General features: G+C 38.8%; 1 protein-coding gene across 1 annotated transcript in view; it reads right to left on the reverse strand.

Annotated features, from left to right (window-relative positions):
- Positions 1–23,177, reverse strand: part of STK3 (serine/threonine kinase 3) — a 317,965-nt gene that overhangs the window by 77,924 nt on the left and 216,864 nt on the right. Inside the window, exon 9 of the mRNA XM_082858352.1 lies at positions 13,242–13,434. Coding sequence (XP_082714478.1) covers positions 13,242–13,434 — 193 coding nt within the window. The remainder of the gene's footprint in view (positions 1–13,241; positions 13,435–23,177) is intronic.

Here is a 23,177-nt window from a genome sequence, read left to right on the forward strand (position 1 = left end):
TGTTAGTTGCTGCTGTATCACAAAGGGAATCAGCTATATGTATACATATATCCCCATAACCCCTCCCTCCCACCCTCCCTATCCCACTCCTCTATGTGGTCACAAAGCACTGAGCTGATCTCCCTGTGCTACGTAGCTGCTTCCCACTAGCTAGCTATTTTACATTTGGTAGTGTATATATGTCAGTGCTATCTCTCACTATGTCCCAGCTTACCCTTCCCCGTCCGCGTGTCTGAAAGTCCATTCTCTACATGTGCGTTTTTATTCCTGCCTTGCTCCTAGGTTCATAAGAACCATTTTTTCTTTTCTTTTTTTAGATAACATACATATGTGTTAGCATACAGTATTTCTTATTCTCTTTCTGACTTACTTCACTCTGTATGACAGATTCTAGGTCCATCCACTTCACTACAAATAACTCAATTTAGCTACTTTTTATGGCTGAGTAATATTCCTTGTATATACGTGCCACATCTTCTTTATCCATTCATCTCTCGATGGACACCTAGGTTACTTCCATGTCCTGGCTATGGTAAATAGTGCTGCAGTGAACACTGTGGTACACGACTCGTTTTGAATTATGGTTTTCTCAGGGTATATGCCCAGTAGTGGGAGTGCTGGGTTGTATGGTAGTTCTATTTTTAGTTTTTTAAGGAAGCTCCATACTGTTCTCCATAGTGGCTGTATCAATTTACATTCCCCCCAACAGTGCGAGAGGTTCTCTTTATTCCACACCCTCTCCAGCATTTATTGTTTGTAGATTTTTTGATGATGGCCATTCTGACTGGTGTGCGGTGATACCTCATTGTAGTTTTGATTTGTGTTTCTCTAATGATCAGTGATGTTGAGCATCCTTTTATGTGTTTGTTGGCAATCTGTATAACTTCTTTGGAAAAATGTCTATTTAGACCTTCCGCCCATTTTCGGATTGGGTTGTTTGTTTTTTTGATATTGAGCTGCATGACCTGCTTGTATATTTTGGAGATTAATCCTTTGTCAGTTGCTTTCTTTGCAAATACTTTCTATCATTCTGAGGGTTGTAGTTTGTTCTTGTTTATGGTTTCCTTTGCTGTGCAAAACCTTTTAAGTTTCATTAGGTCCCATTTGTTTATTTTTATTTCCATTTCTCTAGGAGGTGGGTCAAAAAGGATCTTGCTGTGATTTATATAATAGAGTGTTCTGCCTGTGTTTTCCTCTAAGAGTTTGATAGTGTCTGGCCTTACATTTAGGTCTTTAATCCATTTTGAGTTTATTTTTGTGTATGGTGTTAGGAAGTGTTCTAATTTCATTTTTTTACATGTAGCTGTCCAGTTTCTGAACACCACTTATTGAAGAGGCTGTCTTTTCTCCATTGTATATTCTTGCCTCCTTTATAAAAAAATAAAGTGACCATATGTGTGTGGGTTTATCTCTGGGCTTTCTATCCTGTTCCATTGAACTATATTTCTCTTTTTGTGCCAGTACCATACTGTCTTGATTACTGCCTGATTCCTCCAGCTGCATTTTTCTTTCTCAAGATTGCTTTGGCTATTCGGGGTCTTTTGTGTTTCCATACAAATTGTGAAATTTTTTGTTCTAGATCTGTGAGAAATCCCATTGGTAGTTTGATAGGGATTGCACTGAAACTGTAGATTGCTTTGGGTACTATAGTCATTTTCACAATGTTGATTCTTCCAATCCAAGAACACGGTATATGTCTTCATCAGTTTGTATCATCTTTAATTTCTTTCATCAGTGTCTTATGGTTTTCTGCATACAGGTCTTTTGTCTCCTTAGGTAGGTTTATTCGTAGGTATTTTATTCTTTTTCTTGCAATGGGGAATGGGAGTGTTTCCTTAATTACTCTTTCAGATTTTTCATCATTAGTGTATAGGAATGCAAGAGATTTCTGTGCATTAATTTTGTATCCTGCTACTATACCAAATTCATTGATTAGCTCTAGTAGTTTTCTGGTAGCATCTTTAGGATTCTCTATGTATAGTATCACGTCATCCGCAAACAGTGACAGTTTTACTTCTTCTTTTCCAATCTGGATTCCTTTTATTTCATTATCTTCTCTGATTGCTGTGGCTAGAACTTCCAAAACTATGTTGAATAATAGTGGTGAGAGTGGGTAACCTTGTCCTGTTCCTGATCTTAGTGGAAATGGTTTCAGTTTTTCACCATTGAGGATGATGTTGGCTGTGGGTTTGTCATATATGGCCTTTATTATGTTGAGGAAAGTTCCCTCTAAGCCTACTTTCTGGAGGGTTTTTATCATAAATGGTGTTGAATTTTGTCGAAAGCTTTCTCTGCATCGATTGAGATGATCATATGGTTTTTCTCCTTCAATTTGTTAATATGGTGTATCATGTTGATTGATTTGCGTATACTGAAGAATCCTTGCATTTCTGGGATAAACCCCACTTGATCATGGTGTATGATCCTTTTAATGTGCTGTTGGATTCTGTTTGCTAGTATTTTGTTGTGGATTTTTGCATCTATGTTCTTCAGTGATATTGGCCTGTAGTTTTCTTTTTCTGTGACATCTTTGCCTGATTTTGGTATCAGGGTGATGGTGGCCTCATAGAATGGGTTTGGGAGTGTTCCTCCCTCTGCTGTATTTTGGAAGAGTTTGAGAAGGATAGGTGTTAGCTCTTCTTTAAATGTTTGCTAGAATTCGCCCGTCAAGCCATCTGGTCCTGGGCTTTTATTCGTTGGAAGCTTTTAAATCTCAGTTTCAATTTCACAATTTTTTTTGTAATTGGTCTGTTCATATTTTCTATTTCTTCCTGGTTCAGTCTCAGAAGGCTGTGCTTTTCTAAGAATTTGTCCATTTCTTCCAGGTTGTCCATTTTATTGGCATATAGTTGCTTGCAGTAATATCTCATGATGCTTTGTATTTCTGCAGTGTCAGTTGTTACTTCTCCGTCTTCATTTCTAATTCTATTGATTTGAGTCTTCTCCCTTTTTTCTTGATGAGTCTAGCTAATGGTTTATCAATTTTATCTTCTTGAAGAACCAGCTTTTAGTTTTATTGATCTTTGCTATTGTTTCCTTTGTTTCTGTTTCATTTATTTCTGCTCGGATCCTTATGATTTCTTTCCTTCTGCTAACTTTGAGGCTTTTTTTTTGTTTGTTCTTCTTTCTATAATTGCTTTAGGTGTAAGGTTAGGTTGTTTATTTGAGATGTTTCGTGTTTCTTGAGGTAGGACTGTATTGCTATAAACTTCCCTCTTAGAACTGCTTTTGCTGCATCCCATAGGTTTTGGGTTCTTGTGTTTTCATTGTCATTTGTTTCTAGGTATTTTTGGATTTTCTCTTTAATTTCTTCAGTGATCTCTTGGTTATTTAGTAGTGTATTGTTTAGCCTCCATGTGTTTGTATATTTTACAGATTTTTTCCTGTAATTGATATCTAGTCTCATAGTGCTGTGGTTGGAAAAGATACTTGATACGATTTCAATTTTCTTAAATTTACCAAGGCTTGATTTGTGACCCAAAGTATGATCTATCCTGGAGGATGTTCCATGAGCACTGGAGAGGAAAATGTATTCTGTTGTTTTTGGATGGAATGTCCCATAAATATCAATTAAGTCCATCTTGCTTAATGTGTCATTTAAAGCTTGCTTTTCCTTATTTATTTTCATTTTGCATGATCTGTCCATTGGTGAAAATGGGGTGTTAAAGTCCCCTACTATTATTGTGTTACTGTCAATTTCCCCTTTATAGCTGTTAGCATTTGCCTTATGTATTGAGGTGCTCCTATGTTGGGTGCATAAATATTTGCAACTTTTATATCTTCTTCTTGGATGGATCCCTTGATCATTATGTAGTGTCCTTCTTTGTCTCTTGTAATAGTCTTTATTTTAAAGTCGATTTTGTTTGATATGAGAATTGTTACTCCAGCTTTCTTTTGATTTCCATTTGCATGTAATATCTTTTTCCAGCCCCTCACTTTCAGTATGTATGTGTCCCTAGGTCTGAAGTGGGTCTGTTGTAGACAGCATATACATGGGTCTTTTTTTGTATCCATTCATCCAGTCCGTGTCTTTTAGTTGGAGCATTTAAACCATTTACATTTAAGGTAGTTATAGATATGTATGTTCCTAATACCGTTTTCTTAATTGTTTTGGGTTTGTTATTGTAGGTCTTTTCCTTCTCCTGTGTTTCCTGCCTAGAGCAGTTAATTTAGCACTTGTTGTAATGCTGGTTTGGTGGGGCTGAATTCTCTTAGCTTTTGCTTGTCTGTAAAGGTTTTAATTTCTCCATCGAGTCTGAATGAGATCCTTACTGGGTAATCTTGGTTGTAGGTTTTTCCCTTTCATCACTTTAAATATGTCCTGCCACTCCCTTCTGGCCTGCAGAGTTTCTGCTGAAAGAACAGCTGTTAACCTTATGGGGATTCCCTTGTATGTTATTTGTTGCTTTTCCCTTGCTGCTTTTAATGTTTTTTCTTTTTATTTAATTTGTTATAGTTTGATTAGTATGTGCCTTGGTGTGTTTCTCTTTGGATTTATCCTGTATGGGGACTCTCTGCGCTTCCTGGACTTGATTCACTATTTCCTTTCCCATGTTAGGGAAGTTTTCAACTGTAATCTCTTCAAATATTTCCTCAGATCCTTTCTTTTTCTCTTCTTCTTCTGGGACCCCTATAATTCGAATGTTGCTGTGTTCAATGTTGTCCCAGAGGTCTCTGAGAGTGTCCTCAATTCTTTTCATTCTTTTTTCTTTATTCTGCTCTGTGGTAGTTATTTCCATTATTTTATCTTTCAGGTCACGTATCCGTTCTTCTGCCTCTGTTTCTCTGCTATTGATTCCTTATAGAGAATTTTTAATTTCATTTATTGTGTTGTTCATCATTGTTTGTTTGCTCTTTGGTTCTTCTAGGTCCTTGTTAAACGTGTCTTGTATTTTCTACATTCTATTTCCAAGATTTTGGATCAACTGTACTATCATTACTCTGAATTCTTTTTCAGGTAGACTGTGTATTTCCTCTTCATTTGTTTGGTCTGGTGGGTTTTTACCTTGCTCCTTCATCTGTTGTGTATTTCTCTGTCTTCCCATTTTGCTTACTGTGTTTGGGGTCTCTCTTTCACAGGCTACAGGTTCGTAGTTCCCTTTGTTTTTGGTGTCTGCCCCCAGTGGGTAAGGTTGGTTCAGTGGGTTGTAAAGGCTTCCTGGTGGAGGGGACTGGTCCCTGTGTTCTGGTGGGTGGGGCTGGATCCTGTCTTTCTGGTGGGCAGGGCTGCGTCTGGTGGTGTGTTTTGGGGTGTCTGTGAACTTAGTGTGATTTTAGGCTGCCTCTCTGCTAATGGGTGGGGGTTGTGTTCCAGTCTTGCTAGCTGTTTGGCATGGGGCATCCAGCACTGGAGCTTGCTGGCCATTGGGTGGAGCTGGGTCTTATCATTGAGACGGATATCTGGGAGAGCTCGTGCCGAATGATATTACATGGAGCCGGGAGGTCTCTGGTGGTCCAATGTCCTGAACTCAGCTCTCGCACCTCAGAGGCTCAGGCCTGACACCCAGCCAGAGCACCAAGACCCTGTCAGCAACACAGCTCAGAAGAGAAGAGAGAAAAAAAGAAAGAAAAAAAATTTAAAGAAAAATTAAATAAAATAGAATAATTAAAATAAAAAAGTATTAAAATAAAAAAAATTAAAACGTTACCAAAGAAAAAAAAAAGAAGAGAGCAACCAAACCAATAAACAAATCCACCAATGATAACAAGCACTAAAAACTATACTAAGATAAACATAAAAATCAGAAACCAGTCAGTCGCAGACAGCAAACCCCAAGTCTACAGTTGCTCCCAAAGTCCACCACCTCAATTCTGGATTGATTCGTTGTCTATTCAGGTATTCCACAGATGCAGGGTACCTCAAGGTGACTGTGGCAATTTAATCTGCTGCTCCTGAGGCTGCATGGAGAGATTTCCCTTTCTCTTCTTTGTTTGCACAGCTCCTGGGGTTCAGCTTTGGTTTTGGCTCTGCCTCTGCATGTAGGTTGCCCTCAGGCTTCTGTTCCCACCCAGACAGGCTGGGGTTAAAGCAGCAGCTGATTAGGGGGCTCTGGCTCACTTAGGCTGTGGGGAGGGAGGGGTACGGTAGTTATAATTGGAATGCAGGGTGAGCCTGCCGCAGCAGAGGCCAGCGTGACATTGCAACAGCCTGAGGCGCGCTATGTGTTCTCCCGGGGAAGTTGTCCCTGGATCATGGGACCCTGGCAGTGGTGGGCTGCACAGGCTCTCGGGGGCGGTGGGAGTGTGGATAGTGACCTGTGCTTGCACACAGGATTCTTGGTGGCTGCAGCAGCAGTGTTAGCGTTTCATGCCCTCTCTTTTGTCTGAGCTGATAGCCATGGCTCACACCTGTCTCTGGAGCTCATTTAGGGGGCGCTCTGCCTTCTGTGGGAAGACAGGGAAGGAATACCCTCTCCTCATGCACCCTGAAACAATGGTCTCTTACCTCTTAGGCAGGTCCAGAGCTTTTCCTGGACTCCCTCCCGGCTAGCTGTGGTGCGCTAGCCCCCTTCAGGCTGTGTTCATGCAGCCAACCCCAGTCCTCTCCCCGGGATCTGACTTCCAAAGCCCGAGCCTCAGCTCCCAGCCCCGCCCGCCCCGGCGGGTGAGCAGACAAGCCTCTCAGGCTGGTGAGTGCCGGTCGGCACCGATCCTCTGTGCGGGAATCTCTCCGCTTTGCCCTCTGCACCCCTGTTGCTGTGCTCTCCTCTGTGGCTCCGAAGCTTTCCCCCACTCCCGCCCAAGCTCCCGTCTCCACCAGTGAGGGAGCTTCCTAGTATGTGGAAACTTTTCCTCCTTCACAGATCCCTCCCAGAAGTGCAGGTCCCGTCCCTATTCCTTTGTCTCTGTTTTTTCTTTTGCCCTACCCAGGTACGTGGGGGAGTTTCTTACCTTTAGGGAGGTCTGAGGTCTTCTGCCAGTATCCAGGAGTGTTCTGTAGGAGTTGTTCCACATGTAGATGTATTTCTCATGTGTTTGTGGGGAGGAAGGTGATCTCTACATCTTACTCCTCCGCCATCTTGAAGGTCCCCCCTCCCTCTACCCATTCTTAATACAACATGGTCTCCATCTACTTTACCATCTGGCTTACTGTCTGCTGAATGTGCTCTACTGTGTCTCCATCCTTCCGAAATACAACAGGTGAGTTCTAGGTACTGACAGTACAGTAAAGCTGCTTATTTCCTCGTTCTAAAAAGTGGTTATCAGTCCTAGCTGCACCTCAGAAGTACTTGTAGCGTTTTATTGTTTTGATATTTCAGTTTTTTTGTTAAATAGAGATGCACAGGCCCTGCTCTGGTCTGCAGAGCCAGCATCTCTACGGGGCTACTTCTATGAGGTACACTTGTGAGGTGAGTTAGCTTGAGCCAAGAGCAGGGTTTATCTCTTAAATCAAACCTACTGCTCCAACCTGAGGAGCTCTTAAGCTCCTGATTCTGCCTTAGAATGTACTTTTCTTTTCCTCCACTTCATGTCATTTGTAATTCTAATGGACTTTCATTCTACAGCTTCATCCAAATTTCTGTAAAACAATGTTGAGCTAGCCAGGGCTGAGACCTAGGCCCTATGCCACACAAGGAGAAATCTTTTCATTGACAGCAATCTGTTATTAAACACCACAGCTGACTGAAATTTAGCAACCACTGCCATTGCCTCTGGTGAGCCTTCTGATTCTACAGGCTAGAAAGCTAAATGCTGCATTTCCTAGAACACCCTGCACCTAGAGTCCTAGGTAAGTGTACTTTCTCACAACTGGGAAGGCAAGAAGTGAGGAGGAGACCATGAGCCTGCTACCTCAGCTATTTCCTCTGGGCAGCGCAGCTATGCAGACAAGGGTTTTTTTTACAGCAGCCTTCCAGCATCCAGTCACCAGACTCACAGGTGCTAATAGGTGGCTGCCGTCTCAGTGGTGGCTTTCTAATCCCTGAAGAGCAACAGGGATTGATCTCAATCTGTATTACTGAACTCAGTAGTGCCAACGGCAGGCTCTGGATTCACTACCTTCCTGTCTGTGGTAGCAGTAGCTCTATAAGGCTCACTCTTGTGGTAGTGTGGGAGTCGTTCCTAGGAGGCCTAGCCTACACAGCCCTCTCCTCCAAACTTTCCACTGGTTTTGTTAATAGCCACACCTCTGACTTAAATCTTTTTATGTTTAAAACGCCTAGAGTAGTTTCTGTCCTCCAATAAACCCCAAATGATATAAGCCTATAAGTGTGTAACTGTTCAACCCTCGTAACAGAACCATCAGCTAGGTCATACTACATAGTGCCTACAAGGATATCATCAAAGATCTTGTCAAATACTTTCCCCAAGTCATAAAACACAATATCCAAACCTAGCAGTTTCGCAATGCTATCAAAAAAGGAAATCACATTATTCTGATATGATTTGTTCCCAGTAACCTATGCTAACTTATAATTCAGGTCTCCTTCCCTGAAGGACTCACGAATGTTCTAGACTTCTGCCCAAGGGGATGTCAAGCTCACCGGCCCACAGTAATGATGTGATTTGGGGGTCAAACCTGGGTCTGTATATTGGGTCCACCACTTACTTGCTATGAAATCTTTGACAAGTCACTTCACATTCCCAAGTCTCAGTTTCCTTAGTGGCAAATGATAGTGACAATGTTACTTTACAGAGTCCTTGTGAGAAGTTAGTGAGATAACGTATGCAAAGTCCCAAGCACAATGTTTGGCCCATACTAGACACACAATTAATGAGAGCTATAACCTGAGAAATTTACCTTTTAGTCTCTTTTCTAAAAATAATAAATAAATAAATAAAAATTAACTCTTTCATGCTTACATGGCACTTTCCTCATTTTCTCAAAAACACATCAAACTTCACAAACAGAACTGGAATACAGTTCTCTCACCTGCAAGTTATCTCAACACATTACTGATCATACTCCTAGCCAGGAGATATCAAATCAGCTGAGTGCTCCCTTACCATTTCCTCACCTTGCCATTCAAATGTCTTGTATTCATGTTTGTGGTATTCTCTTCATTTTGGAGATCATTATTCTCTATAGAACCTGTCTGGCTATCGTACTGGATAAAGAGAGATGGAGCGAGGTCTTGGAGGAGGCAGAGAAAGGTACGAGCAAGAGTCTGCCCTGTGAAGGAAGAGACCAGAGCTGCTGGATGGCTCAGTATCTCCACTCCCAGTCCCAGGAAGATCAGGTCTCCTTCACTGCACGAGGGAAGCAGGGCTGGGCTCTCCAGATGCTCCAGCTTCCCAAGTTGTTGGAAGGACAAACTGACATAGCGGGCACATGGAGATTAGCTGAAACCATGAAACAGAGCTGCTAACCTGACTGGAGAGTGTGGCTCTTCCTTAAATACTAACAGAGATAGTTTCCCCTTAGGGTAACTACAGGTACCAATCCAGCTCCAGCTCTGAAAGGCTAGAAAGTTCCACCACAGAAACAGAGCAGATCTGAACAAGATAAAAGGCCCCAGTTTTTTCTTTGCTGAAACAATTGCTCTTCCAGAGTTACCCACAAAGAAATAATCTCTACTAACTCATCAATTTAATGACAATGGATTCCTGACCTGGTCCTAATCTATTCCTTCAGGATAAAAAATGCTAAATGTTGATTTCCTTAATGACAACCAACCTGCTTATACCTCATAATTCCAACTGGCCTAGACTAGTCTGGATAAAGTATAACATATAAGGAAGTAGAGTTCCATGTGTAAATACTGGCTGATGCCAGATTGTGAAAGACCTGGGTTACCAAGCTGAAACCTGGATGTTACATGGGTAATGAGATCCCAGGGAAATGGGAATGGGAAGAGGGGGAGTGGGAGAGAGATGGTAAAAATAATGCCATCATCGCTGAAAATAAGTTTGGAGAGTTCTTTGGACATGCTCTCCAGGTCTATGCCCATTTTGTAAAAAGTAGATCAAATTTTAAATATTTCTTGTCATTTTACTCCAGTTCCCTTCAAAAGCTCTTTTAATAATTTTGCTTCCTAGGCACTTCCCTGGTGGTGCAGTGGTTAAGAATCCACTCGCCAATGCAGGGGACACGGGTTCGAGCCCTGGCCCGGGAAGATCCCACATGCCACAGAGCGACTAAGTCCGTGCACCACAACTACTGAGCCTGCGCTCTAGAGCCCACGAGCCACAACTACCGCAGCCTGCGTGCCTAGAGCCTGTGCCCCGCAACAAAGAGAAGCCCGCACATGGCCACAAAGAGCAGCCCCCGCTCGCCGCAACTAGAGAAAGCCTGTGCACAGCAACAAAGACCCAATGCAGCCAAAAAGTAAATTAATTAATAAATTAATTTTTTTAAAAAATAATAACTTTGCTTCCTCGAGTCAAATCACCACACTTTTCAGAAGTAAGGAAAACAGGTCTGTTATTTCCAGCTTCACAGATAAAGGTATAAAAAATTATGGAAACATAATTTAAACTGACAAGAATATTAAATCAAGCAACTCTTTTGAAACTCCAAAGGAAAAGGTGATGGAAATCAGTATATTCAGCACACAGTATAACATTCTAGAGATTTTAGAAAATTAAAAATAATATAATGCTATAATCTTTTAGGGAATAAAAAATATATATATAAAATCATTTTAGGGAAGAAAAATGCTAAAGACACATTAGCAAATGGGGCTTCCACTAATGTAACATAACCTGAGAGCTCATACCAACGCATCTAAGACGTTTTAAAGAAGATTTACATCATGAGGAAACACAAAACTAAAACTAAAAGTAATTATGTGGTTTCACAGAAAGTAAGTTCTGCCTCAATAACTTCTTTACACTCTATACTATTGCTATACTACAGTATGACGTAACCTGGGGGGTTACACTAACATCATTTGGTTCGATTTTTGGAAACACGGAAGTCCCACATTATAACAGAATGATGTCTAAATGGTGGAAACTTAAAATACAAGGGAAGTTGTCTCATGGGATTTAAAACTTGCTAAAGCATATAAAACAATCACAGGGGGCTTCCCTGGTGGCGCAGTGGCTGAGAGTCCGCCTGCTGATGCAGGGGACACGGGTTCGTGCCCCGGTCCGGGAGGATCCCACATGCCGCGGAGCGGCTGGGCCCGTGAGCCATGGCCGCTGAGCCTGCGCATCCGGAGCCTGTGCTCCACAACGGAAGAGGCCACAGCAGTGAGAGGCCCGCGTACCGCAAAAGAAAAACAAACAAAAAAAACAACTACAGGGAACTCTACTTAATGCACTGTAGGGTCCTAAATGGAGAGGATATATCTGTATGTATGGCTGATTCATTTTGCTGTGCAGTAGAAGCTAACACAACATTGTAAAGCAACTATAGTCCAATAAAAAATAATTAGAAAAATAAAAATAAAATAAATAAAGCATATAAAACAACTACATAAACCACTATCTGCTCATTTTAAAAATGAGCTTTTAATAAAATCTCTGTGACCAAAAAAATCATACTTAGGACATAAAATTATGACATAAATTGAATGATTTCTGTGGCTGTCAAAGCTGCAAGTCATTACATGAAATATGTGGAAATCTGTGCTATAATTTTAAAGCATGAGGTCTGATAAATCATTATCACATATCTCTTCCTTGAAATATAACAATCTAACATGAATTCGATTCCATAAATACTCATTTTTAAACCACTGTTTAAATGCTGATGTTCAACTATATTGACTACATGGAAAAAGCTGTTTATGTAGTTTCATAGGAAACGCAGTAGCTCTCTAAAGATAGAACAAAGCACCCAGTGATCTTCTAACTGGTCTGTTAAGAATCATAAAACTTGACTAAAAGAATTTTATCAGCTGCGGAAAAGTGATGCTACATGCTGATGGGAAATGTGCTGTAAATGATCTTATCTGTCTTTCTGATCTGCAAGGCATATGACTTGTACCCTAACACTAGCTAGCTTTGGAGGCCACAAGACCATTCAATGTAGCTGGGTGAGCATGTTACGGATGCAGAAGCCCTATTCTAGTAATATGCCCAGCTAGGAATCCAAGTCTTAGACTGCTTTTCAGGGCAAAGGCTCAAGAAACCTATCAGCGTGGGAGATAAAAAAAATTCACTCCCCTCTCCTCCTTTCCACCCAGGATTAACTATGTGGCAATCTGTTTTCATCTTGTGCTTCTCGGCCCTCTCTTTCAAAGTATACAACCATAATGGGCTATGTATACTAAGAAATGTGAAGAAAGCAACGGCAGTGAGCCAAATGACTTGAAGCTATGAGGTAAGACTTATCAAGCAGACTCACAGGGAGAGTAGCAAAAAGAAAGGGGTAGGCAAAAAGAAAACAAAAATGTCAGAGAGGAAATTCCTACCTATATCCATTTTACCCTATCAGCAAATCACTTGACTCTTTATAACTTTCTAGGCTCTACAATGCAAGAAGTCATGTATTACAGCTTTTGTGCCGTGGAGAAGTAGTTCTGTGTAGTGAAAAACAGCTTTGTGCTTAGACTTTGACATTGACCATACAGGACTAGAGTGGTAGGGGGAAGAAAAAGGCCAGTAGGTATCAGGAGGTAATTAATCTGCTTTTGCCTTTTACTGAAAAATCACAATGTCCTTCATTGTTAACTGCAATCTTAAAGAGCCATATTTATACAAAAAGAAATGCTAGCCTGTGAAAGTATCTCTGTCTTCATCACTCTGTAAGCGACGGAGATCAGAGAGAACGCCTTAATCGTCATTTCAGCCCTGCAGCGCCCCTGGCACTGTGCCTAGCACACGACAAGCAGTAGTAAACATGCACTGAACTGAATTTTCTGCATGAGTATCCCTGTCTCTTGATTCTTCTTTCTAGTGTTTCTTCTTTTCCCACCTTATAGCCCTTATTTCTTCCCTTGGCTTGCTTCCCTCTGTCACTGCAGCTTAACTGATAACTTAGACAACATGAAATAATATTATGTTGTATTATTTGGAACAGAATTTTAGGTTCACGTTTTTAATTGGGAAAGTAAATGTTAGGAACGCTATCTTTTTATCTCAAAAAATACTTTACAAATTAAATTATGGGTTAGCATCCTTCAACCGAAAAAAGTTCCTTAACACTAAGTTAAAGATGTGCTACTTTCTGCTATATTAAAAGAATTTTTGAAAATTCACTTGTGCCATATTCCTTTCACTGTTAAACAAAGCCAAGAAACAAAATTTTCCACAACTGGCTATAACAAGCAACACAGAACTATCCTGCTTTCTATAGAAGTATACTCTCAAAACAGAAAATTAATATTCAATGGGAAAAAAAAGCCACATACTTTTCATAGTTCCATCTTCTTCTTCCTCATCCTCACTGTTTATAACCATGGTCCCCAAGTCAGATTCTAACATTGTGCTATTATGTTCAATCATGGTCTGGGCCCCTTCACTCATCGTGCTTGTGGCCCGCATGGTGCCCACACTTTCCGAGCTAGTCTTCACCATGGTGTGGGAGTCCAGCTCATCTTCATCCTGCAAACAAAACACTGCAGTGAAGGAAGACTTTTCTAACACAGATGGATATCTTACGATACTATGAACATATTATATTTTAATAATGAAAAATACTACTATCACTACTAATTTTAATGTAAGGACATAAATACAGTGTTATCATAAGACCCAAAAGTTATCCAAAATAACCTAGAGCTTTAGGTAATTGAAGCTCAAGCAACAGAAATTGTTTGATGAAATAGCAGGCTGCTAGTTGTTCTTAAAATAAGGATTAAGACAGGAAGATTATTAACAAAGGATATATAACAAAATAAACAAAAGAGAGCACATTAAAGACAGAACATGTTGGCACTATTATAACAGCTTTAACAATGTTTATAACTTTGTACAAAAGCCATTAGCTTTTTAAAAATTATGATAAATATACATAACATAAAATTTACCATTTTAAGCATTTTTCAGTGCACAGTTCTGTGGCATTAAGTACATTCACAGTGTTGTCCAAGTTGTCCAATCATCATCAATATCCTTTTCGAGAAATTTTTCATTATCTCAAACAGAAATTCTGTACCCATCAAAAACTAACTCCTTATTACTTCCTTCACCCAATCCCTGGTAACCTCTATTCTACTTTCTGTTACTATGAACTCACCTATTCTAGGTACCTCATAAAAGTACAAGCATGTCTTTTGCGTCTTTTGTGTCTGGCTTATTTCACTTAGCATGTTTTCAAGGTTCATCCGTGTTATACCAGATGTCAGAATCTCATTCCTTTTTAAGACTGAATGATATTCCATTGCATGTACACACACACACACACACACACACACACACACACACACACACACCCACCCCTTTTGTTTACCCATTCATTTGTTAATGGACATTAAGGTGTTTACACCTTTTGGTTATTATGAATAATGTTCTGAACACTGGTATATAAGTATCTACAGATAGATGGTCCCCGACTTATGATGGTCCGACTTAGGATTTTTCAACGTTACAACTGTACAAACGAGATACACATTGAGTATAGAAACCGTAGTTCGAATTTTGAACTTTTCCTGGGCTAGCGATATGCAGTACGATACTCTCGCGATGCTGGGCAACAGCAGCAAGCCGCAGCTCCGTCAGCCACGTGATCAGGGATGTAAACAACCCATACATTTACAACAACTCTGTACCCACACAACCATTCTGTGTTTCACTTTCAGTATAGTATTCAAGGAATTACGGGAGATTCCACACTGTTATAAAATAGGCTTTGTGTTCGATGATTTTGTCAAACTGTAGGTTAATTTAAGTGTTCTGAGCACATTTAAGGCAGGCTAGACTAAGTTATGTTTTTCGGTAGGTTAGGTGTATTAAATACATTTTCAACTTAACGATATTTTCAACTAAAGATGAGCTTATCGGGACGTAACCCCATCATAATTTAAGGAAGGTCTGTATTTGAGTCCCTGCTTTCAATTCTTTTGGGTGTATGCCTAGAAGTGCAATTTATATCAAATGGTAATTCTCAATTTTGGGGGGAACTGTCAAAACGTTTTCCACATTGGCCATACCATTTTACATTCCAACAGTGTACAGGGTTCCAACTTATCCACATCCTCACCAACACTTGTTATTTTCCCTTTTTTTTTTTTTCTTTTTGAGAACAGACATCCTAATGGATGTGTGGTATCTCATTGTGGCTTGATTTGCATTTCCCTAATAACTAGTGATATTGCACATCTTTTCATGTGCTTATTGGCCACTTGTGTATTTCTTTGGCGAAATGTCTATTCAAGTCCTTTGCCCATTGTTGTTATAGATTGTTTTTTGTTGTTGTTGAGCTGAAGAAGTTCACTTTATGTTCTGGATATTAATCTCTTATCAGATATATGATTTGCAAATATTTCTCTCCATTCTGTAGGTTGTCTTTTCACTCTCTTGATAGTTTCTTTGATACACAAAAGCTTTTCATTTTGATGAACTCCAATTTATCTATTTTTTCCCTTTTGTTGCCTGTGCTTTTGTTGTCATATCCTAGCCATTGGCTTTTAAATGTAAATTCACAGAAGAATCAAGTCAGTAATATAAGTATGAACCAAAAAATACTCTTTAGAATGTTCACCAGAAGATAAACTGGAATAGGGCCATAAAACTAAACTAACAAATTATGTTTGAGAAACCAAGCAATGTGCTATTTAAAAAAACTTGATCGTGTACTGAAATTAATTTATATCTATTCCACTTGAAGTAGAAACAAACAAACAAAACCTAAGTTCTGACAGAGGTCAAAATGCAAATACTGGAAAACAGGAACATCCATGTTGTTCTCAGCTGTTTGATAGCCCTCCTCATCCTCAACCTACAGGATAAATTCAGCATTATATCTCAAAGTCTTCTGTTCTTCTTTCATGAGCTTCTCTTCTTTTAGAAGACTTCTTCATTCTTATGCATTCAACTATCTAATATATTGAGGACTCCCAAATCCTGACATCTTTCTGACTTTACTTACTACTTAAATGCTTAATGATGTTTAAAACTCAACATTCTAAAAAGTAAATAAATATAAAATAAAATAAAACTCAACATTCTCAAACGAGATCATTTCATCCATCTCCTTGGCCCCCTCCAGTCTGCCTCCATCCCCGACAATAACCACTACAAAGCACAGTCATCTTCATTAGCTAACTGAGAGTAAAACTGCAATGTCTTTTGGGGGTTATTTTCTTTCATACCCTATATACTATCAGTCAACAAGTTCTTCTTCAAAAAATTCTCTCTCAGCTCCATCTCTTCTTTTCCATTCCCACTGCTACTGAGTATATTCCTCCTTACCTCATGCCTGAGTTACTGCAGGAAGAGCACCCTGACCTCCTAGAATCAGACAGATGTTAGTTCAAATCCTGGCTCAACTCACTTAGTAGCCTTAAGACCTTTAGGGAACCTATTTAAACTCTCTGAACTTTAGTTTCTTTCATTGGTGTTATGATGATTAAATGAGAAAAGGTATGTAAAATGCTTGCATGCTACTAGGAATAAGGTAGTTTCACCCCTTCTTCAAAGTATACATACTATACCAATCTTTCTTGAATACTACTTGTATTATAATATTCTTCTACTGAAGAATCTATAATGGCTCCCAGTCCTTGCCTGCACTGAAAGCTAAACAAAGCTGCCTAGATTTTAATGTCCTCTATGTTATCTTATTTTACATGGCCAGTCCTATTTTCCCATTGTTCACATATCATTCAATAGAGTCAGGCTGACCTCAACTGAGTCTCCAGTTGCCATAAACCCATATGCTCATTAAAGACTTCATCTTTGCTCACATCACATCTTCTTTTCTACCCAGGATGCTCTTTCCTCTCTAATTCATTTTAATTAAATCCTATCTAGTTCCAGATCAAGTATCTATTACCTTTATGGCAAATTCAGTCTTTATTAATTATCCTCTTTTCCAAACTTCTAGAATTTACAAAACCTGCATTACACACTTTTGCATTTAAAATATGATCTCATATTGTAACTGTTTCATAAAATCTTTTATAAATGTACGTACCCATGGATAAGAGTGCCTTACAGTACTTCTGAATCTACTAAAGTGTTTCATTCAGTAGTCCACACACAGAAAGCATTCATTTATATACTTGCTTTATCACAGAATTATAAAATCATGAACCTTTAATAATTCAACCCCTCATTTTATACATAAAAAACCGAGGCCCACAGAAAGTAAGAGACTTCCCAAGGTCACACACCTACTTAAAAGTGGAGCTGGGACTAAGAAACTAGTTCCTTTATTTCTTAATCCATTATCCCAGCAAGTACATATACCTTACTTACATTTAAATTTTGATCTACTTGAATGCTTAAGTTAGAGGTGCACGTTTACAGTTTTAAAAGCTTATGTCACCAGCTCCTACGCCCAAAGAGTCCCATACAAATTACTTGGTCCATCCTAGTCACAGCCACTGTCTTTTCTTGGACTATTAGAACAGCCTCCTGGCAGTTTTCACTGTTTCCCCTCTTGCCCCTGTTAGTCTCCCACATAACAGGCAGATGGATCCTTTCAAAAGACAAATCACATCATGTTACGCTCCTGCTCAAAACCCTGCATTTGGCTTCCCATCACACTTACATTAAAGCCCAAAATCTTTATCATGGCCAAATGTGATCTGGTCCAGTAATATCTGCCAATCCTATCTCCTATCACATTCCTTCTCACTCACCAAGTTCCAGCCAGGCTGGCCTCCTTTGCTATTTCTTGTGCATTCTAAGCATGTTCCTCCTTGGGCTTTTAAATTGGCTGTTCTCTCAGCCTAGAATGCTCTTCTTTAAGACAGTTTTATTTTTTGCTTAACTCAGGTCTCCACTTAGATGTAACCTCCTTAGTGATGCTTTTTCTGACCACCATTCCAAAATCGAAGTCCCCATCAATCTTTTATCCTTCTATATTCTTCATAGCCTGTACCTGGTTTTTCTACCAGTATAAGTTTGATAAAGGCAAAGAAACCTTCTTTTTCACAGATGAACTCTCAGTGCTTAGAACATCTGGCATATATTAGGTACTTGATAAAAATTTATTTAATAAATGAAGCAATTCATATTTTTACCTAATTCATTCAACAAGCATTTATTGTAAACTTATAATATGTCAAGGAGTGAACCAGGCATTGGAAATACAAAGATGAATAAGAAACGGTTTTGCTCCATTTTTGTTTTTTTAACAAGTCTGAAGTCTAAGAGAAACTGACATGTGAACAATAAATTACAAGGCAATTTGTTAAACGCTGTAAGGAAAGTGTTGCCAAAGCACAATGGGAGTACCAAAAGCACAGCCTCTGCCTCCACCTCTGTCAAATGAAGAAAGCCTCACAGAGGACACTGCCCTTAAATTAGGTCTTAAAGGATGGGAAGACTGTAACATTTAATATATATACACAAGTGGGGGTGCTTTATATTACAACTGCTTTTTACAACAGAACTACACTTAGACATCCCTTCTCAGCTTAGACACCCCGAGACTGAATTAGGTGTCATACTTTTGTATTGCTATAGCACCTTGTGCTTATGCCTATCATACACTTATTACACAATTGTCTGTACCCGACTCGTCCAAATCTATTAAATAGACTCTAAAAGCTATTATAAGGGCAGTAACCAGATCTTGTTAACAGTTATATACCTGGTATCCAATACAAAGCCTTGTTCTCATTACATAATCTATTATATTAATGTTAAAGCCCTCATTATGAGTTAGTGCTAGAGCATAGAATATTATGCAAGGTTCTATTGTAGAACTTCATTTAAACCAACTAATTATTTAAAACATAGAATGGCTATTAAAGAAACATCGGGAGGGAAAATAATACCGTTAATTAGAATTATTCAATTGATCACTTATCGAATAATGATAAAACAGTTAACATCAATGACTTAGAAGCACTATACTAAGGACTTTTTGTAGGTCACTCCTATTTAATCCTTTTATTAATTCTGTGAGATATTATTGTCCCCGTTGTGTAAATGATGAACCTGCAGTTCAAATGGGTTTAATAATTTGTCCAAGGTCATATAACAGATAAGTCAAAGGGCAAGGATTCTAACCAGGTTGTTTGATTCTAAAGCCCAATATCTAACTTCCAATTGTATAAGGCTTCTAAATTTTAAATTATTTCTCAACTCTAGTTTAATTTATATTACAGGTTAGCTAGAGCATGCTTCATTTTGCTAAGTTAAGAGATGAAGAAACTGACATACACATAAGTAAACTAATTTGCACTTGGTCAAAAAAGCTAATAAAAAAGGTTTTACTCTTTTTAGTAGACTCCACTAAGGAGGGAGGAAAAAAGTTGATTTTCTATCAGTTCTTTTTAAAACTCTACTGCTAAGTTAATACCTTATTTTATCGTGGTTGCAAACCAGTTAATTCTCCAAACATTAAATCTGTTTTTATATGTGTGAGTCATTTATCTCTTATCCTTATAAGATTCAGTGCTGTGACCGTTAAATTTAACAAGAAACACAACATCTGGTTGGTGTGAAATAATACTTTAAAATTTTCTTGTATTCTAGATTAGACTTGAATCTATGCTGGGATAATGAAGCTTGTACCTCCAGATGCACATAACTGGCTTAATCTATAAAATTATAAAAGCACTAAATCAAGTTTGGAAGGGATCGTTTTCACTGCATATTATTTTCACTTACATAGTCACTTTGCTAAAGGATGCTAAACCAATTTACAAATTGACAGTAAAAAAAAAAAACCAGTAATGAAAAAAATAATGAGCACTCAATTCACTAATGAGAGGGTGGCATCCAAACAGTAATTACTAAAGTATGGAAGGAATGAGAAGTTCTTTTTTATGAAATTAGCAAATCAAACACTAAAAATTTGGTGATGGTTTTGAAAACTTTTCAGTAACACTTTTTACTTCTTTAAATCATTAACTCAAATTATTCTTAATATTTTAGATGATTGTTAAAATTTCCATTTGATACTTTAACATTTTCATAATAAAACAGTTATTTATAATGTTTTTCCAAAGTTATACTTCATTTATATATACTCTGTTACTCCTTACAAGAGAAAAGCAGAAGAAAAACATGTTGATACTTTATAGAAAAAGGTCTGCAGAGCAGATGCTTCCCCACTGTAGAAAGCGGCCAATTCCAGTAAGGAATACAATAGCATTTTCAATCAGTGGTCATCATGTGCCAGGAATGCAAAACAGAGTACTGACGATAATCCAGGTTATGAATCATAAAATCCACATGGAATACAAATATTTGAAAACATCATTAGGAAATCCTACTCCACTGCTAAGACAGATTTATGCTATAACAGTCTGAGAAATAATCAGAGCCTTTGCACTAGGTATCTTTACATTTGCAATATCTACCACCTTAAAGGATTTTCTAAATATTCAGCTACTATCTGATTGATTTAAAGGATATTAACACAAACATTTTAGAAAGCATTTGTCATTTCTAACATTAATGAGATAGACTATGCTTAGATAAATAGGTGTCTTTTTAATTTGACATATTCTAATTATTTTCTCTTCCTGAAATGATATTAAATACTTCTTTATTACCTATACAATTACATAACAGTACATTATCAATACAGAACAGTGATCTTAGTGACACTGATTCAATTAGACACTCCTATTGGGTATGCATTCTACTACAGCATGAAAAAATTTATTTTTCAGGAAAAAAATGAATGTTTAAGACACATAAGTGAACCAATTATACAAAAAGTTGCATTATAGTGGTCTAGATACCTGTAAAATGTTTTAGAGGTGCTAATCAGGGATGGCACTGACAGCAAAGAATAATGTAACAAAACATACTACAAATACAAAACTGAGCTTTCAAGATAGTAAAGGAAATCTCCAAGAGCCCCAAACAACTAGGAACTAGAGTGAGAATGAGCTAAGTCTGACCTTAGGGCTGCCATAGGGGCATGTGATGATGGGGGTGCGATGGTGATGGGTTATCCATTTTAATGGATAAAGGAAGGCAAGAGTCTTTGGGTTCTCTCCAAAGTAGAACTGAAACTCTTACATAAAATTGGGAATCTTGAAAGTCTACATCCTCAGTGAAAGGACAAACAAGAAAAAACGTACTCACAGATAAGGGAGATGACATATAAACTTGTCTGCCTCACCTGGGCTATAGGTAAAGATGAGGAATGGATATGGTGGGGGGTTTTCCCTTTAGGATGTACAGACATGGGTTTGGGTTTTCTAACATTACCCACATGGTCTGGGGAACCCCATGCTGAGAAATTAGTCGAATGCAGTCTCAGTATGGAAGCACCCCGGGTGCCTGATGAAAACAAATTAAAATCCACCCTAAAGGGACTCCTACTCAACCTTCAACCCAGAACTCACATCATTCTCAGAGATAAAATTCAACTAAACTTGAGCTTACAAACAGACAAACAACGGATAAACAAGCTGCCAAGATGGATGGAAAAAACACAGAATTAAGACCCACTTGCTCCTTATAATTAAATTACTCCCCTTAGACAGCTGGATCTTTCTAAGATAAAAATTTCTAGGACCAAAATTAGGAAAGAGTAGACAGTGGCACCCTAGATTGTGAAAAACAAGCACAAAGGTAGAAATATTATGGCTGGAAGGCAAAGCGTTAAGTGAGTTGGGCTGCATTAAGGAATGGCCTACAGGTTACAGAGTGCTTTAAACACTGGGAGCCAGCATGCGCTGCTTGGCAGAGTGATGGGAACCTTGCAAACGAAGGGGTGAATTGGAGAAGGAGACTGAAGAGAGCCTGGAATCAGAAGGTTATTACTGAAATCTAGATTTGAGGTGATTAGAATCTGCGCTGACGTCTGGAGCCTGTGCTCCTCAATGGGAGGGGCCGCAGCGGTGAGAGGCCCGCGTACCGCAAAAAAAAAAAAAAAAAAAAAAAGAATCTGCGCTGAAAAGGTCCTATACAAACCGGTTTAAATGACAAGTCCAATCTAAAAGAAATCATGAAAGAAGAAACAACATATTCTAGAAACTTTCTGGACATCAAATACAATGAATCAAAAATAACTACAATATTCTGGACCTAAAGAGGCCAAACTGACCTTAAAGAGAAAACTGTAAAAGAGTCTAATCTGAGTAGATGAAGACAGAAAATAAAATAGATAATGCCAGTTACTGATAACCAAAAAATGACTTAATGGAATTTGCCACTTTAGCACATGATAAAGGCACTGAATGCTAATAATTAATTTGTGGGGAAAGAGTCAAATAAGAAGTCAACACAGTCCAGCAGTTAAGAATCCGCCTTCCAACGCAGGGGACGCGGGTTTGATCCCTGATCCAGAAACTAAGATCCCACATGCCCGTGCGCTCTAGAGCCCACATGCTGCAACAACTGAGCCTGTGCGCTCTGTGCACCACAACTAGAGAGAAGCCCACGCCCCGCAAGGAAGGATCCCGCATGCCACAACAGACCCCATGTGCCACAACTAAGACTCAATGCAGCCAAATAAATAAATAAAATGAAATATATATTTAAAAATTATTTTTTTAAAAAAAGAAATCAACATGGCATGTGCAGTGCAACTTCAAGGAAATGAGCATAAAATTGGGGAAACCTGTGGCATGTTTTACTTTTCTCCCCATGCAGAACTAAATCAGGTCTTGGTGGTTGTGCTCACATGCTAACCTGTGTCAGTAGATAAATTTTAATCATTCTTGAGTTAGAAAAGGCAAAAATCAAAGGGAACTATTGTACATTTGCTTGTATGCCTCACATCATGGATGAGCCCTGTGTACCATTAAACTAAAGGCACTCTCTACTATAGCAAGGTGAAACTACTGATGTGACCCAACAGAGGATTCATTATCTTTAAATTCCACTTCCAAATCTGGTAAAGGATAGCACTTATCCATTGCCTCTGTTCTCAATACATCTGCAGTGTCTACTATTTCTGTGTTACAAGTGAAAGAGCCCACAGCAGAATCAACTGGTTAACTCGGTCGCATTCAGTACCATATTCAACCCAACTGAGCTAAGAACTACTGAGAAAACATCAGAAATATTCCCCTTCAAACTGCCATCCTTAAGCACTGTGGCAATGTCTGACAGGTTTAAAAAAGTAATATATTGATATTCACCAATTAAATATTACTAAGACTTACAGTATGTGGAAACCTGTACAAAGAATGAACTTCCTTCCCACCGATATAAGTAGGTGTTCCTTCTACTTCACTGCAAAAGCAGCAGAAGAGCTTATACAG

The sequence above is a fragment of the Leucopleurus acutus genome, assembly GCF_964270905.1.
Source record: "Leucopleurus acutus genome assembly, chromosome: 17".
Lineage (NCBI taxonomy): Eukaryota > Metazoa > Chordata > Mammalia > Artiodactyla > Delphinidae > Leucopleurus > Leucopleurus acutus.